The sequence below is a fragment of the Leuciscus leuciscus genome, assembly GCF_965113295.1.
Source record: "Leuciscus leuciscus genome assembly, chromosome: 14".
NCBI lineage: Eukaryota > Metazoa > Chordata > Actinopteri > Cypriniformes > Leuciscidae > Leuciscus > Leuciscus leuciscus.
In genome coordinates this window covers 34,583,202-34,598,932 of record NC_138738.1, presented here as the reverse complement: position 1 = coordinate 34,598,932, position 15,731 = coordinate 34,583,202, and the positions used below count along the sequence as shown (strand labels likewise).

The 15,731-nt window shown below is 36.2% G+C and overlaps 1 protein-coding gene across 2 annotated transcripts in view; it reads left to right on the top strand.

Moving 5' to 3' along the window:
- The first annotated feature begins 197 nt into the window (after positions 1 to 197).
- Positions 198 to 15,731, top strand: part of abcc4 (ATP binding cassette subfamily C member 4 (PEL blood group)) — a 37,932-nt gene continuing 22,398 nt past the window's right edge. Inside the window, exons 1-9 of one of the 2 annotated variants that reach the window (XM_082189893.1) lie at positions 198 to 437; positions 1,458 to 1,568; positions 5,526 to 5,646; positions 7,923 to 8,147; positions 8,413 to 8,502; positions 9,860 to 10,023; positions 11,209 to 11,334; positions 12,047 to 12,296; positions 15,078 to 15,185. In XM_082189893.1, coding sequence (XP_082046019.1) covers positions 352 to 437; positions 1,458 to 1,568; positions 5,526 to 5,646; positions 7,923 to 8,147; positions 8,413 to 8,502; positions 9,860 to 10,023; positions 11,209 to 11,334; positions 12,047 to 12,296; positions 15,078 to 15,185 — 1,281 coding nt within the window. In that variant the 5' untranslated portion in view covers positions 198 to 351. Of the gene's footprint in view, positions 438 to 1,457; positions 1,569 to 5,525; positions 5,647 to 7,922; positions 8,148 to 8,412; positions 8,503 to 9,859; positions 10,024 to 11,208; positions 11,335 to 12,046; positions 12,297 to 15,077; positions 15,186 to 15,731 lie in introns of those variants that run through there. The other variant, XM_082189894.1, reaches the window with a different exon arrangement.

The window sequence follows — 15,731 nt, the reverse complement described above, 5'->3', positions numbered from 1 at the left end:
GCAACGTAGGTATGCTTTAATTAATATTCATGAGATAGTTATTCACCATAGTGGGATTTGTAATCTTCTCACTGTCAGATAAATTAGTTTGAACAGTGTGAAAAACAAAAAATATATATGTAAACGCCTTTCATATTAGCGCCCTGAGAGCCAATCAGAGTGAACTAAGCTGCTAAGGCGGGGGCGGGGCGCTTGTGTTACAGTAGGAAATGAAGGGTTTACCTCCTCCTTGTTGTACCCGACGTTGACATGTGCGTGTTAGAAAGTTACACAACAGTTTATAGAATAAATGTCTCGGACTGGTCGCAGGTTATGCGTGGAGTACCAGTGTTCAGCTGAACTGCAGGGAGGATGGCGAACGACATGGAGCCAATAAACAAAGATGCGAAAAGCAACCCGGCCGCAACAGCTAATCTCTTCTCACAGATATTTTTCTGGTAACGTTAAGCCTTTACGAATCTATACAGGAGAGAAAGAGAGGGACAGATGATCAGTTTATAAGCTATTTTGTATTTTCTGTCGTGAAATTTAAAGCCTTAAACAGAGAATTTAAGCTTTGTGGTTATTGTTTCCTTATGTGTGTTGTTTCTTCAAACTAAAGATATTATTAGTTCAACCTTAGCTATTAAAGCTTTTCACACTGATGATAAAATTCAGTGAACTTTGTATTCATGTTGGTTCAAAGCATTTCTGAAAAACGTTTATACTTACTACAAATATATATATATATATATATATATATATATATATATATATATATATATATATATATATATATATATGTATGTATACTTTTAAGATATTAGATAATATTTGAAATTACATTCTTTTCACAGGGCGAAAATAAATTACCTGCTTGTTGCTTACACCAGACTGACTTTGAATTGTTGGATAAAAGTCTTTCAAATAATATTTTAATGTAGAATTTTTCGACTTGTTTTTTTTTTTTTAGAAAAGAAATAATAAAGTGAAAGTTTAAAAAAAAAAGCCTTTTAATCTTTTTTTTAAATTTTTTTTTTGCCATCTCTGAATAGTTACACCGCCTTTGGTAGGCATTTTTATTAATCAGAAAATATTTTAAATGGACTTTTAGAAAATTAAGTCAGGTTTACTTATCATTATGAGTCACATTTTAGTACTGTTATTCTGTATTATTTTAACTTAATAGCCTAGATCTGGAAAAAAGTGGTTTTTAGGCTTTGCTTTCAAACCCTTCACTCTCAGGAACAAAAGCTAAAGCTGATAGAGGAGAGCATCTGTTACTGTTGTTTTAAAGAGATTGCCTACCTGCGTGTGTGTTGGTTGTGTTTAATTACTGCTTTCACTGTCATGAAACATGTGGTTTGTACACTTTGTACACACCTGTCATCATCATCACTCATCAATAATTTAGCATCCTTTTTCTTACACCTTTAAAGCATTCTTTTGACCAAATCCTTTTTTCTCTTCTCAATCAGCTGGCTGAACCCTCTTTTCCGTATCGGATCTAAGAGAAGACTTGAAGAAGATGACATGTTTAAAGTGCTTCCGGAGGACGGGTCCAAGAGACTTGGGGAGAAACTGCAGAGGTGAGTGAGCCGCTGGGAATAAACCGATTAAACAACAGGCTGTTCTCAAACAAACCCTCAGAAGACTTATGGTGAAATATGAGAACAGAGGCTGGTGCGGTTCCCATTAGATGTTGGAAAGGTGATGCTCCCGCCGTTTGTGCATTGAGTGCATTATGCAATGTTGAGTTTTTGTGAAAGTCATTCACACATTAATGATAAATGCAAATTGAAATGAAAGAATTAGTTTAGGCTGGTTTAGTACTCCTAGAAGCAGCTGTGGGTGGGCACATGGCTTAGTGGATTAAGATCTGGCCTGGTAACCCAGGAAACCGTAGGTTCAATATCCACAAGGAATACCACAACTGTGCCTTGGAACAGGTTGCTATGGAAGGCTGTCCTTGTAGGCAAAAAAGTTTCCTTGGATAATCGGCCAGGTGAAAATGTCAGATCACTTCGAAAAGCAATAGAACACCGTTTCTCAAGCCACATGATTTGATGATCATTCATGTTTGTAGTACAAAATGTGTGGGACAAGTTAAGTTACACATTAAAATTTAGTATTTAGGGTTAGGATTTTTTTTAAGAGCCAATATTATGCCTTTTTACAAGGTCTGGGCTTTGTTTTGGGGGTCTACTGGAGTAGTTTTTCATTCTTGAATGTTCAAAAAACCTTATTTTTCACATATTTTACATTCTAGCAGCACCTCTCTTTCCTGTCTGTCAGTAACGCTCTGGTTATTCCAAAACATCTAGATCTCAAAGTTATTACTTCACTAAGTGCGTGACATCATTAACCAACGCGGTTGAACTACCAATTTGCGACAATATGGTTTTGGGAAACAGTCGTGACTAGCTAATTGATTTCTTCAACGATGCATCAAACTATGGTAGTGAAGCAGCGAGTTACGTCATTGTACGGGAAACGCACCCCTATTTAGTTCCTGTCTGTATGAACCCCTCCTTCCGAAAAGCACAATGTGCTCTGATTGGGCAGCTGGATCATTGTGTTGTTTCAGATATGCCACACCCCTTACCATAACCACGAGATTCAACGCACTAATAAAGCAACTCAACCAGGCATCGTCCCTCTTATTTTTTCGTACACATGGGCAGGGATTATTTATATGAGGGATTTTGTGATGTGTTTGTTGCCAAAAGAAAACTCAAGACTACAATGGAGGTGTTTCAGGGAGTTCAGAAACAGTGCTGATTGATAAAGAGAGTGACACCCTTTGGTGTAACTTTGTGCTTTGTACATTTTCAGACCTATTTCATGCTCAAACAGGAGCATCACACACTAAAGAAAGTTGAACATGCAAAAAAAGCATAATAGGTCCTCTTTAAGCAACTCTCATAATCTGTGGAGCCACAACAGAAGGGCACATAATTTGGAAGGTTTTGCTGTTGCTATTGCTAGAGCAGAACTTTTGGCAGAGGATACAGAGAGCAGGACGCGAGGTTAACAGTCTGTCTGGTTTTCCTGCTCGCTTTTGTTTTATAGTGTTCAGGAAGAACCTACTCTGAAACTGAAGCTACAGGCTACTCATAATGAAAAGCTGTGCAACAGAAGTTAAGCTACTCATTTGAAAAAGTAGCTACAACTACAAGCAGATCATACAAAGTTGTTTACTACATTAAAGCTATAGCTTTTTCTAACATAATTATAGTACATATACTTTCATACGTATTATATATACGACAATGGACTGCCCGATGGCCCGGGGTCGGCATGAAAGACGCTCGGGACAGTTGACAGGACATCGTCATGAAAATGTATCATTTGCATGTGTGTCTTGCCAATTTAAACATAAAAGTGATTTTAAACCATTCAAGTGCAAGAAGACGTGAAAGGGAACTCAATTCAGTATTTGACCAGAGAAGTATTTATCTGACACAAACAAAGAGTATTAATTAAACAGTGAGTCCAAAACTAGAAACCACCGTAATGTATATAACCTACGTAAAAAATAATGATGAATAGCAGCATTTGAATAAATATTATATTACCTTGTAAAATAATTGTAATGTTCTTTTATATAGCCTATTACTGCAAAAAAAGGTGTAAAATGCTGCACAGGCATCAGTTTTTTTGATCTAATTCTGATTTAATGCTCTTGAGGTGACTGTGCATCTCATTTGACCATGAAGTCAACGTGAAATCAGACATTAGTATTGCTGCAACTTAAATACAAGGTCCTCGTCTTATTGCGAGCAATTCGTCATTCTTTGTAAACCTTAATTCAAATACAACTGGTCCACCTCTGAAACATCTTTCCTCTTTTGCTTCTATGAAATGCATTTATTTCATAACTTCTCATTACATTTGTTCATTTGGTAAACACTTTTATCTGAAAGCGACTTAAGCTTATATTTGGACTAAACCGCTCAATTCATATGGATTCGTTTTATGATCTCGTTATTAACTTTTTGAAGAATCAAAGTGATAGTTGCGTAGCTGGCAATGGAGGGACAGAAATCTCTCAGATTTCATCAAAAAGATCTTCATTTGTGTTCCGAAGATGAATGAAAGTCTTATGGGTTTGGAACGACAAGAGGGTGAGTAAATGATGACAGAATTTTCATTTTTGGGTGAATAGTCCCTTTAAACTACATTCAAGGTAAACATTTTTATCAGTTCATGTATTCCCTGGGAGTCAAACCCATGTCTGGTTTTCCTACGTTCTGGTATTGAATGGCCCCTTTTCACCATCCAGTAAATTAAATTCCCTATTACTTATCCAGTGTCATGTTTTTTGCTCATTGAATATCCTGTTACATTCAGAAATATGTCACATTACAGAAGTAAAATGGGTTGCGTAAAATGGGTTACTTCGGTTTTCATGGATATTTGTTACTGTGCAATCCAAGATTTCATGGTTGTTATTTTGTTCTTTTAGTCTTGATTTTACTAATTGTTCACACCGCAGATAACACTCACTGTAACATAAAGATCACTGCTCACCCATTATGATTTAATCTATCATGTTAGTGAAGGTTTTTCTTCACCTTGAGGTTTTATTACGCAAGAACAGATAAGCAGATGCAGGATTTGCTGACCCTTTGTACAGTAGTTAAAACTACTAACAATCAGCAGTCTCCCACAAAGTTCCCATTTAATCATATTCTCCAGCCGTGAAAGCATTGAAATGAATGACGATGAACACAATCCCGTCGTTCATTAAAAAGCACCTCCACACACAGCGTTTCTCTAACCTCTAATCATGCACTTTTAAATGGATCATTGCTGGTTCGTTTAGCACAGAGCTCTGGGCTACGACACTAATTAGTGAAGCTTTTGTTGCGATCAGCAGCATGGAGCCGTGGCGTAAACACAAATGTTCTGCCTTGAAGTAAACTGTTATTTGCAGATGTAGAATTTATTGCCGGACTTTGCTGCTGGAAAACATCAACTGAAGAGTCTCAGCAGCTGTTTTGAAGGAGCGCTTTAGTAGTTTTCCTGATTTGGCTAGAAATTCCGTAGTTTCTGCTCAGGATTTGTTTCTTATGTGCTTTGAATGTTGCTCATGATGTTTGTCATATGGCCTGTATGCTACAGTACATATATCATGTTGCCCACATGGAATGTACAACATACACCCATCTTATGTTACCTGTTCACCGGGTTGCCCTTGTGGTCCAGGACTGGACCTTGTTTGGTTTGCTTTTTTTTTTCTGTTAAGCTGAGTAATAAAGAATCAAGATGTTTAATGTCACAGATGTCTACATAGTTAAATCATTTTGTGGACAAGGAGTGAACAAGTGTATATGTTGAAGTAATCATATCGTTACACAATGTAGGTAATAAAGGAGAATTATAATTCTCAGATTGTTTTATGATATTTCTCTCTCTCTCTCTCTCTCTCTCTCTCTCTCTCTCTCTCTCTCTCTCTCTCTCTCTCTCTCTCTCTCTCTCTCTCTCTCTCTCTGTCAGCCTTCTTAATTTAGCCTTCCTCATCTTTTTCTTTTTCCCAACAGCTGTTGGGACCAAGAAGTGGAGAAAGCAACCAAAGAACTCAGGAAACCCAAACTTACCAAAGCCATTATCAGGTGCTACTGGAAATCTTATGCTGTACTGGGAGTCTTCACTCTTGTAGAGGTACGTTCTGATCTGGGACTTTGCATGATGTTCTTTTTGTAAATGGTGCACTAGGTAAAGGCAGTAAACCCCCCCCCCCTCTAGTTAACTACTAGTCTGGTGTGTATTCACACTACATTTAGTTTAATTTTTAAACCAAGTCTGCTGGCTGTCAAATGACACGGCGCATCTTATAAATTCTGTTGATGATTCACCGGCTTGCTGTGAGTCTCCTGAAGTGCATCACACAGGAGTCAGTTTTAAGAGTGTTTATAGAAGATTGAGTTGAAGTATATCCATGAGATCCGAGAAAGAGTGGTCAGACATCCAGGGTTTTTTCACTATTGCTTGTAATTAGATTCTTTGTTCTTATTTTATCAGTCTGTTTACTTGTCTTCAGTAAGCTTAACAGTTTTTTTGTTTTACTTAGTAGTATTATTTTTTTGTGATGTCGAAATTGTGATGAGAATTATGAAATTTCAATGGTATCATACATTTTGATATAACCTTATTTAAGGCAAAAATAACTATATTGTAATATATAAATATATCGTTATCATTAAATAAAATTACTCTCATCGTGATATAAGATTTTGGTCATATCGCCCACCCCTGCCTTTATGATTTCCATGATTCAGGGCTATTAAAAAAAATAGGGCTGTACTGTACACTTTTTTTGTACACTAGTTCTGTATGTCTTTTGTGTGAATGTCGCAATTTCGTCACCTACACATACTCAAGCATGTGTGAAGCTTGTGTTTTTAGCATCTGCCGGCCTGTCTCACTATATGAGGACAGCATCTGATAGTTTACCTCATGAGTATTTCCCCATTTCATTTGATAAAACTGTCGTCAGATACACTGAAACTCAAAGGTCTTCTCTACAACCAACTAAAATAAAAGTTCGGTTTAACTTCGAGAAATTATGACAGAAATATATTACTAGGCTGCATCTCAAGTCAGAATTCACATCGGGATCGGTAGCATTCAAATATTCATCCAGTTCCTTTTGCTTGAAGATTCCTCACGCCAGTATGAAGCAGAAGCTGGCCATAGGGTATGTGCAGAGGACTTGTCTGGTTCTTGTGGTCTTTGCTGAGGATCTGTGCCGATGGCTGTCATGTGGACGAGGCCTTCACAGGGGATTGTCTAGTAGACACGGTCTCTGCTGACATTCAGGGATGTGTTTTGGTCGTGTCTAGGTGCAGGTTCAGCATCTGATCTGGATATGGGCCGGATCCGGATGACTACGGTAACCTCAGGGAAAACAGAGAGACTTATATTAGCGTAGATGCCATTCTTCTTATGATGTAACAAGAACATTAGGTGTTATAGAAGGTGTTCCTGGTTCCGGTTGAACTCATTTATGCAGCCTAACAATCATTTAACTGATTTGAAATAATAGAAATTGATAATGTGTTATTTGTATGCCAGGTTAAAGAGATGTGTTTTTAGTCTAGGTTTAAACTGACAGAGTGTGTCTGCTTCCCGAACAAGGCTATGAAGACTTCCAGAGTTTAGGTGCTAAATAGGAAAAGGATCGACCGCCTGCAGTTGATTTTGATATTCTAGGTAATTATCATCTGGCCAGAATTTTGAGATTGCAATAGACGTGAAGGACTATAATGCGTTAAGAGCTCACTTGAGTACTGAGGGGCTAAACCATTTAGTGCTTTGTAAGTAATTGGAAAGATTTTAAAATGTATGAGATGTTTAATAGGGAGCCAGTGCAGTGTTGACACAACAGGGCTAGCCTAATATGGTCATATTTCCTGGTTCTCGAACTCGAGCTGCTGCGTTTTGGACCAGCTGGAGTTTGTTTATTAAGCGTGTAGGGCAACCACCCAGTAGAGCATTACAGTAATCTAGCCTTGAGGTCATGAACGCATGAACTTACTTTTCTGTATTTGTCATTGAGAGCATATGTCGTATTTTGGACATATTTATAAGATGGAAAAATGCGGTTTTACAGATGCTAGAAATGTGCCTTTCAAATGAAAGATTGGTATCAAAGAGCACAGTGCTAGACAGTGTTCTAGGTTATTACGTGCGGAGGTTTTTGGTCCAATAATTAGAATCTCTGTTCAAAATTAAGTAGTAGGAAATTACTAGTCATCCAATTTTTTTAAAATCAACTATGCATTTCATTCATTTTGTGTTCACAATATAAAAAAATTATTTTGGTGGGAAATATACAGATTTCATATAGAGCCCTAAACTGTAAGTATGTAGAACAGGACAAAATATAAATTATTTGACATTGGTATTATCTGATGTTATTCTCTTCCCCATTATAGGAGGCGATCAAGGTGATCCAACCAGTGTTTTTGGGACAACTCATTCGGTATTTTGAGAGCTATGACCCCAATGACATGCCAGCTTTGTATGTAGCTTATGGATATGCAGCAGGTGTCTCTCTATCCACTCTTTTTCTGGCATTACTCCACCACCTCTACTTTTACCACGTCCTAAGAGCTGGAATGAAAATCCGCATTGCAATGTGTCACATGATCTACAGGAAGGTAAGATTTTCTTAAAAAAAAATTAAAAGCCTTCCAAAAAAAGTGCTGAAGTGTTGCCACCGTAGTGTTAGTATCATATGGTAGTACCATTTTTTTTAATTTTTTTTTGTAAGTGTACCACATCTTAAATTAATATTTTTAAAAATGTCTCTCTAGATGTAGGCCTAAGCAATACAAATTATTTTATTATTTATTTATTTTTTGGCTGAGCTGAGGGTAATTCCTTATCACAATTTCTCTTACAAACAATCTTTTCTTCTTGTAGGCGCTGTGCCTTAGTGCCACAGCTATGGGCCAGACCACCACAGGGCAGATTGTTAACCTTTTGTCGAATGACGTCAACAAGTTTGATGAGGTAGGAAATTTCCATAACTTCTTTGTCTTCCTCTTAAGTGTTATGGTCACAGGTTGTCCATTTCCTGTTTTTGAAGCAGGTCTTTATCAGTGAATTTTTTTATTTATTTAAAGAATTGGACATGGCATTCGTTTGATCAGGCAATTGTTCAATTTCCAGTTAAAACAGCCAAAGGCAGCACGAGTGATTTACTGTAAAAGGGCTTGTGTTACTGGGCGGGTAACAGATTGGCCAGCGTTCAGAGGACAAGGAGAAATCACAAATAGTCTCAACCTATTGTGCATTTACAGCCTGACTCCAGATCATTAGGAAATTAAAATGATTAGTTAAACCGTTTTAAACTGTATTTATTCATTGTGGTTTCTGACATACATAACTCGCCCATTAAGAGGAGTTTCCCTCAGATGATCACTCATCAAGTCTCAACATTATGTGATGGACAGTTATGTAAAGTGTTGGCTTTGTGGCGTGCAACATTACTTTACAGCCCCATAAACCACACATGACATCATTTTTAACCATGTTCTTGCTGAGCACTTATTCTGTCTAATCAAAGTAGGAATGTCATTGTTTTAAATGTGTCCGTTGAGGCGTTTCTCCTGTATTCAGACATCAGAGGGTTCTATGAAGAATTACAGGAAGTTCTGTTTTTGTTCAGACCGTGTTACACAAAATTAGATCTTTGAAGTTCAAGCTCTTGGGCTGTTTAAAATATAGTACTACAAATGCAGTACATTGTGTATTTCCAAGTACGACACTAAATTATTTACACGTGAACTTCAACATGTAAACGTTATGGTTGTGTGCCACTCTTTAAAAGCTTAAATAAATTAACACTGATGCATTTTATTATGGCATCCAGAATTTTTTTTATATATATTTTTTTATATATATAAATTTGTACTTTTATTTAAGCAAGGTTGCATTAAATTGATCAAAAGTGATAGTAAAGACATTTAAAATGTTACAAAAGATTTTGGTTTCAAATAAATACTGTTTTTTGTTTTTGTTTTAAACTTTGATGCATTTTTTCAGGATTATTTGATGAATACTGTTTCCACAAATATTATTACGATTACGTATTATTCCATTAAGCAGTACATCTGTTTTTGAGATTGCTAAAAATAAGAAATGTTTCCTGAGCATCAAAAAAAAATATTTGAATGATTTATGAAGGATCATGTGACACCGAAGACTGGAGTAATGATAAATATTTAAAATCTTTGAATGGTAAATGCCCCAAAACAAACATGGTGTTGCTATAGTGCCAGATCAAAACCCCATGGTAATAACATGGTACTTTTTTTTTTGATAATGAAATAATTGTGTGCTGTTTTGTTTACGTCTGTATTCCCAGGTGACTATTTTTCTGCACTTCCTGTGGGTAGGGCCTCTTCAAGCCGCAGTTGTGATTGGTTTGCTTTGGCAAGAGATCGGACCATCATGCCTTGCAGGCATGGCAGTTTTGGTCTTTCTTATGCCACTTCAGACCATGTTTGGGAAACTGTTTTCCAAGTACAGGTACAATCTCAGGATTACTCCTGACAGGGATTTAAAAAAAAAATTTTTTTTAAATGGATCAGAAAAAAGGAATCGTGAGAAATTGAAAGGTTTAATTACAGTCACAAGATACTCCTCATGTAGTGTCATGTAGACTTCAGAATCATATGTAAAACATTTATTATCTCTTAAAAACCTCAAAAAAAAAAAAACTGGGCCCTTTAAATTTTAACGAGCTGTAATTTCAATTATTTTAGTTTTTCTAAAATCATAGTTTCGATGTAAATAATTCACACAAGCACAAATTTACGTTCATAAGAATTTACTGTGGTCAGTCTTAAGTTCCCACAGTGCTCAAACACGATGAGACCGAGTCACACATTCAACCACACGCTCTTTCCTTCTGGGGTCATGCACTCTTTCTGTGTGAGGTCTGAGTTCAGGTTTCTACTCCATATGATTCTTGAGTTAGAGGAACTTTTGTGTCACGTAATATGATTTTAAAGAAAACATTCCTTTAAAAAATCATGTTACTTTAAAGGAAAAATAATACATAGATAATATTATGATAAATACTTGAGAGATAAAAGGTTAAATATTTCAGAGTTTCTTCATTTTTGACTTGGACGTTATAGTAAAGTCCCTTTTATAGTAAATGAAAGTGTTAAATCAGGAAAATGTATTTTTCTTTTCAATTTAGTTCTCTTAAGAAAACAATGCCCCCAATTCTCCTGTCATTACAACCACTTCAAACATTTATACAACTTTAATTTTTGATAAAAATATAATTTAAGAAAGGCCAGAACAGGCGACTGACAGTATGAAAATCGAAAAAATGTAATCTTTAGATTTTCACATCATAATCTGAGAACTTAATGACCTTTAATCATTATTATTTGAACATTTTAATTCAGAATTTCTTGCATTTTTAGAAGTTAATTAGCAAGTTAAAGCTTATCCAGCTTTTTAATTTTCTTGTAAAAATGTTAGTACCAGCACTCATCGCACACAATATCAAAAATCCATTTCAATGTTGATCAAGGCCATGGTCAGATCCAATTCTAGGTTGTGTAATGTGTTTTAACAAAGATTAAACCTAATAAGATGCTCCTAATTGCAGGATAATCGTTTATGTTTTAGAATATAGCCCAAAAACATTATCTTTCTCTCTGTCTCACTCGCTGTCTGTTTCTCTCTCTCTCACAGGAGTAAGACCGCAGCCTTTACTGACAATAGGATACGCACTATGAATGAGGTGGTATCTGGTATACGTATAATTAAGATGTACGCCTGGGAGAAGCCATTTGCAGCGCTGGTTACTGATGTACGAAGGTAAATTATATACTGTGCGTTTATTTGGTGTTATTATACTGCTATGGCTCTGACATAGGTCAGCAGAATTCTTCACTGAAGCCAGCACATTGCCAAAGGATTTATGGGCTTTGATTATCTCTTTTGATTTAAAGTCTTAACATTACTTTATTTTAAAGGTCTGTAAAATCTTAGGTCAATCAAGGGAGTGATAGAACATGCCTGTGCCGTTAAACTGGATTTGTTGTTATTCATATGGCTATATATAAACGGTTTTACTATCCAACTTTCTCAGCAAAAGTCTTCTAAGACTGTTGTTCTGCCATGACAGTAGTTGACATGAAAGTGAAAACTGACTATAGAAGAGAATTCACAGCATACACAATCCAGTGCCAAAACATCACATGGCTAGAAGCGGTTGTGTCCACATTCTTTCATAGCATGTTTCAGTAAATGCTAGCATGTCAAAAACTTAATGTGTTTAGTAATGTGTATTAAATTTAGAAGCCACGATATCTCAGATAAGCTTTAACCTTTCATTGCCACAAACAATGCTTCTTTTATGTTATCTGTGGCTCTGCATTTGATCTGTCTTTTTAACTTTCTTTTTAAAGACAGAATGAATTTTTATTGTGCAAACCGTCCTTGTGAAGTACTATCCAGCTCTAGGACGTAATATATTTGGGATTCTTGGGCATGAGTGGATAAAGCTCTTACTTTTTGTTTCTTGTAGGAAGGAGATCTCAAAAATCATGAATAGCTCTTACCTCCGTGGCCTGAACATGGCCTCGTTCTTCACGGCGAATAAAATCATCCTGTTTGTGACCTTCACCGTGTACGTGCTAGTGGGCAACACCATCTCTGCCAGTCGTGTGTTTGTGGCCGTGTCGCTGTACGGTGCCGTCCGCCTCACCGTTACTCTGTTCTTCCCCTCTGCTATCGAGAAAGTGTCTGAGACTGCCATCAGCATCCGGAGGATCAAGGTACAACCTCTATCATTAGAAAAACTGTCTCAATGAAGTTACACGGTCATGGAAAACCTAAAGTTATTTCTGGGAAAGTCATGGAAATTATTACAATCTCGAAAAGAAAACCTAGAGCATACTACACAATATTGTATCCCACAACGCAATGTGTTTATCATCTCTTTTATGACTTTTATTATTTTATCCCTGCCAAAATATGAGATTTTGACAACATTTTTTTTATCCAAAATGTAAATTTCCAAGTTGGCAACAGGACGCCACTAACATGCAACATGGCGTCCAAGAAGTCTCTTCATGTTTTCTTTTCTTAATGTATAGATTTGCCATGACAATTTTTTTTAATAATTTTTTTTGATTAATATGCAAAAAATTAGGCAAAACCAGATTTTGTTGGGCCAAAACTTGTAGGGCCTGGGCATTGACACACATTTAAAGATTCGATTCAATTTTAAAGTGCCCCTATTATGCTACTTTAAAGGCTCTTAATTTTGTTACAACAGGTTTACATGCATCAAAGGTAAAAAAAACTGTTTAATGTTCTCATACATTGCACGTCACCACATTTTTAAACGGATGACGGATGAATCAGTCTTTCTAAATCCCTCCTTTCCGCAAGCTACTTCCTAAGTCCTCAGTGATTGTACACTCTGTAAAGACCGTAATGATGACGTCGATTTTACCATATCAATCCGAGCGCGAATCTGATGATGAAACGGTGGAAGAACTAGTTATTCAACCTGAACCTCCATCGCAAGACGTTTCTCACTGATACGCTACTCAGTTTGAGGTTAATTATGAGTGTTGCAGCTGTTTATAAATCAATAATTATTCATACTTACAAGTTGTGATTCTGAGGAGCAAGCTGGTCCAAATAAACTGAGTACTGACCCATGTTTTAAGAGCAAGCGTTTTGCGAATCCCGCATTGAACTCTGAGAACTTGCTTGTGAATCGATTCAATCTTGATTAAACTAATCTCGCTGAACTAATGCTGTAAACTATATAGGGAACCCTGTCAGTTGGTGCATTACTATAATATTGAAGGTTAAAATTAACAACTGATTTGTATACAAATGTTTAAATTGCACACAAGGCAGTTTTGAATATAATTAAAAAATATATATAATATTGGATAACATATTTGGCAAAATGCTCCATAGTTAGCAATTTTATTTTCTATGTTTTCTAGCTAACTATTGAGTTTATGATCAATTGAATGGCTTTTCTGTGGTGACTTTGTTTTTTTATGGCTTTTCTAACATTACATGACATGGTTTACAAGCTGTTTTATTGCGCCTTTCCGTGGTTGAAACACTGATTGAGCGATAACATGAGATATGATATGGATTTCAGTAAGTTGTATCAGATCTTTCAACATTCCTACTGATGTTCATTCATGTTTATTTTGTGCTGTAACTAGTAGTAAAGCAGATAAGATGATCGTTCACGTGCCGCTTAAAATACAGCGATCTGTCACGACACATTAAAGAGCCACAAAACTCTAATTATTGTTAGACTTTTGTAATAAAATTGACATAATTTGAATTGTTTCATATCAAAAGTAACAGCACAAAGCTTATTGCGATTTATTGGATGGGGGGTGCGCTACAAATAATGGGTGCGTCTCAGTCAGCTCCCTAGTTTGGGCACTGATCAGGGAGTCGGCCATTTTACGGGTTGCCTCAATTGCAAAATCCTTCCAGTGCACTGAAATGTTCGCTCCCTAAAAAGTCCCACAATGCACTGTGAAAACCGTGGAGTATCGTTGCTCACTAGGTTCCCTTACCAGAAGTTCTGAAGCGCGAAAAGTATGTCACGTGACGTGAGGCAAATCACTACACATTATAACACAGGATAGAGGCTTTGAAAAAACCTATTTATTTAATTATATTTCAGCATTAACATACATGGCCAAACAGGTATTTAACATAATCTAGCTAACATTTATAATTAATCTATAGTTGAAATGTTACAGGTGTATGTAACAATCAAAATATTTAACAATGTACTTTAAATAACATTAAAAACATAAATGCAAGAAAAATATCAGTTCTGCTGTTGTTCATAAATTCAAGTAGTGACGTCATGTGACATCAAGGTACAAATGTGTAGTGATCCAGTGTCCTTAATGTCCTTACCAGTGCCCCAGTTTGTGTACACGATAAACTGATACACCCATAGTTTAGTGAAGTTTTGTACACATGAACTGAAAACAGCATAGACTAAAAGATAGATCCTTGGGATTTAAGAATCGACTCCGGTTCATCAAAATGAGAATCAGTTAAAATCGAGAAGTCTATATTTCCAACCCAATCTTGCACATTAGAAATGAGCAGAACTTGTATAACATGAATACTTGAATACAACTTTCAATACAAATAACAAATAAAAAAATTGTTAAGACTATTTGCCACAAGTAATAGCATACAAATCTCTGTCGTCTCTGGTTGTGCTGTTGGTATCATTTTCAGGGTTAATTTTAGATCTATTCTAAAGTTTCCACTGACGCAGCTACTGTTGCATAAGTCCAACATGAACGTGCAGATTTTGTGATCATGGAGTGTCTGTTTAGAAAAAGCTGATTATATTTATTTTGTGATTTGAACACACTGAACTAATTTCTTCTGCTTGCTGGACAATCCTAGTTTGGGTTAACCACAGAAACTCAATTACTGCAACTACACTGTCAGTGAGTGTGAGTGTTATTACAGCAGTTTTTTTGTGTGATGATCTTGTGTTCATACACCATAAGCGTCTGTGGTTTTTCTTTCTCGTGCAGAAGTTCCTCTTGCTCGATGAGCTTGTGAGAACCAACGTCCCCCTTTCTCAGGAGGAGAAGAAAGAGGCATCTGTGGAAATTCAGGATCTCATATGCTACTGGGACAAGGTGAGTTCAGTGTATATACATATATAAAGTACACACACACCTCCCCCGGAGTTATACTTTTGGAAATGCAGAACTTCAAGCCGATATAGTGCCCATCAAGCAGTGGAAGTTTTATCTTGATCCCAAAAGCATAGTGTCTTTTTTGTGTTGCTTCCTTATGTATTTTATCAAATGTTTTTGTAATAGATGTATTAATTAGTGTAGATGTTGTTTGTTTTAAATTTTGTTGATATTTGAAATATCATAATCAAATGCACAGCAATATTGTTTAATCGACTAGTCGAATAGTCTCACACATCCCTAAATATTACGTTTATAGATATTAACACATTTATCGTCATATATTTATGTATTTATTAAATACTCAATGAAATGGCTCAAGAAGTGCCGTTTTCTTCCCATTATGTATGTTTTCAGCAGGTTAAAAAACGCTTTGGTGGACACGCGGCCTAGTGGGATGATATCAGTGTTTGGGTCCATTTTCTTGGAAGAAAAAGACTAAATTTCTTGTTTGCTAATCAACAGCAACAGCAGATGACCTCAAAA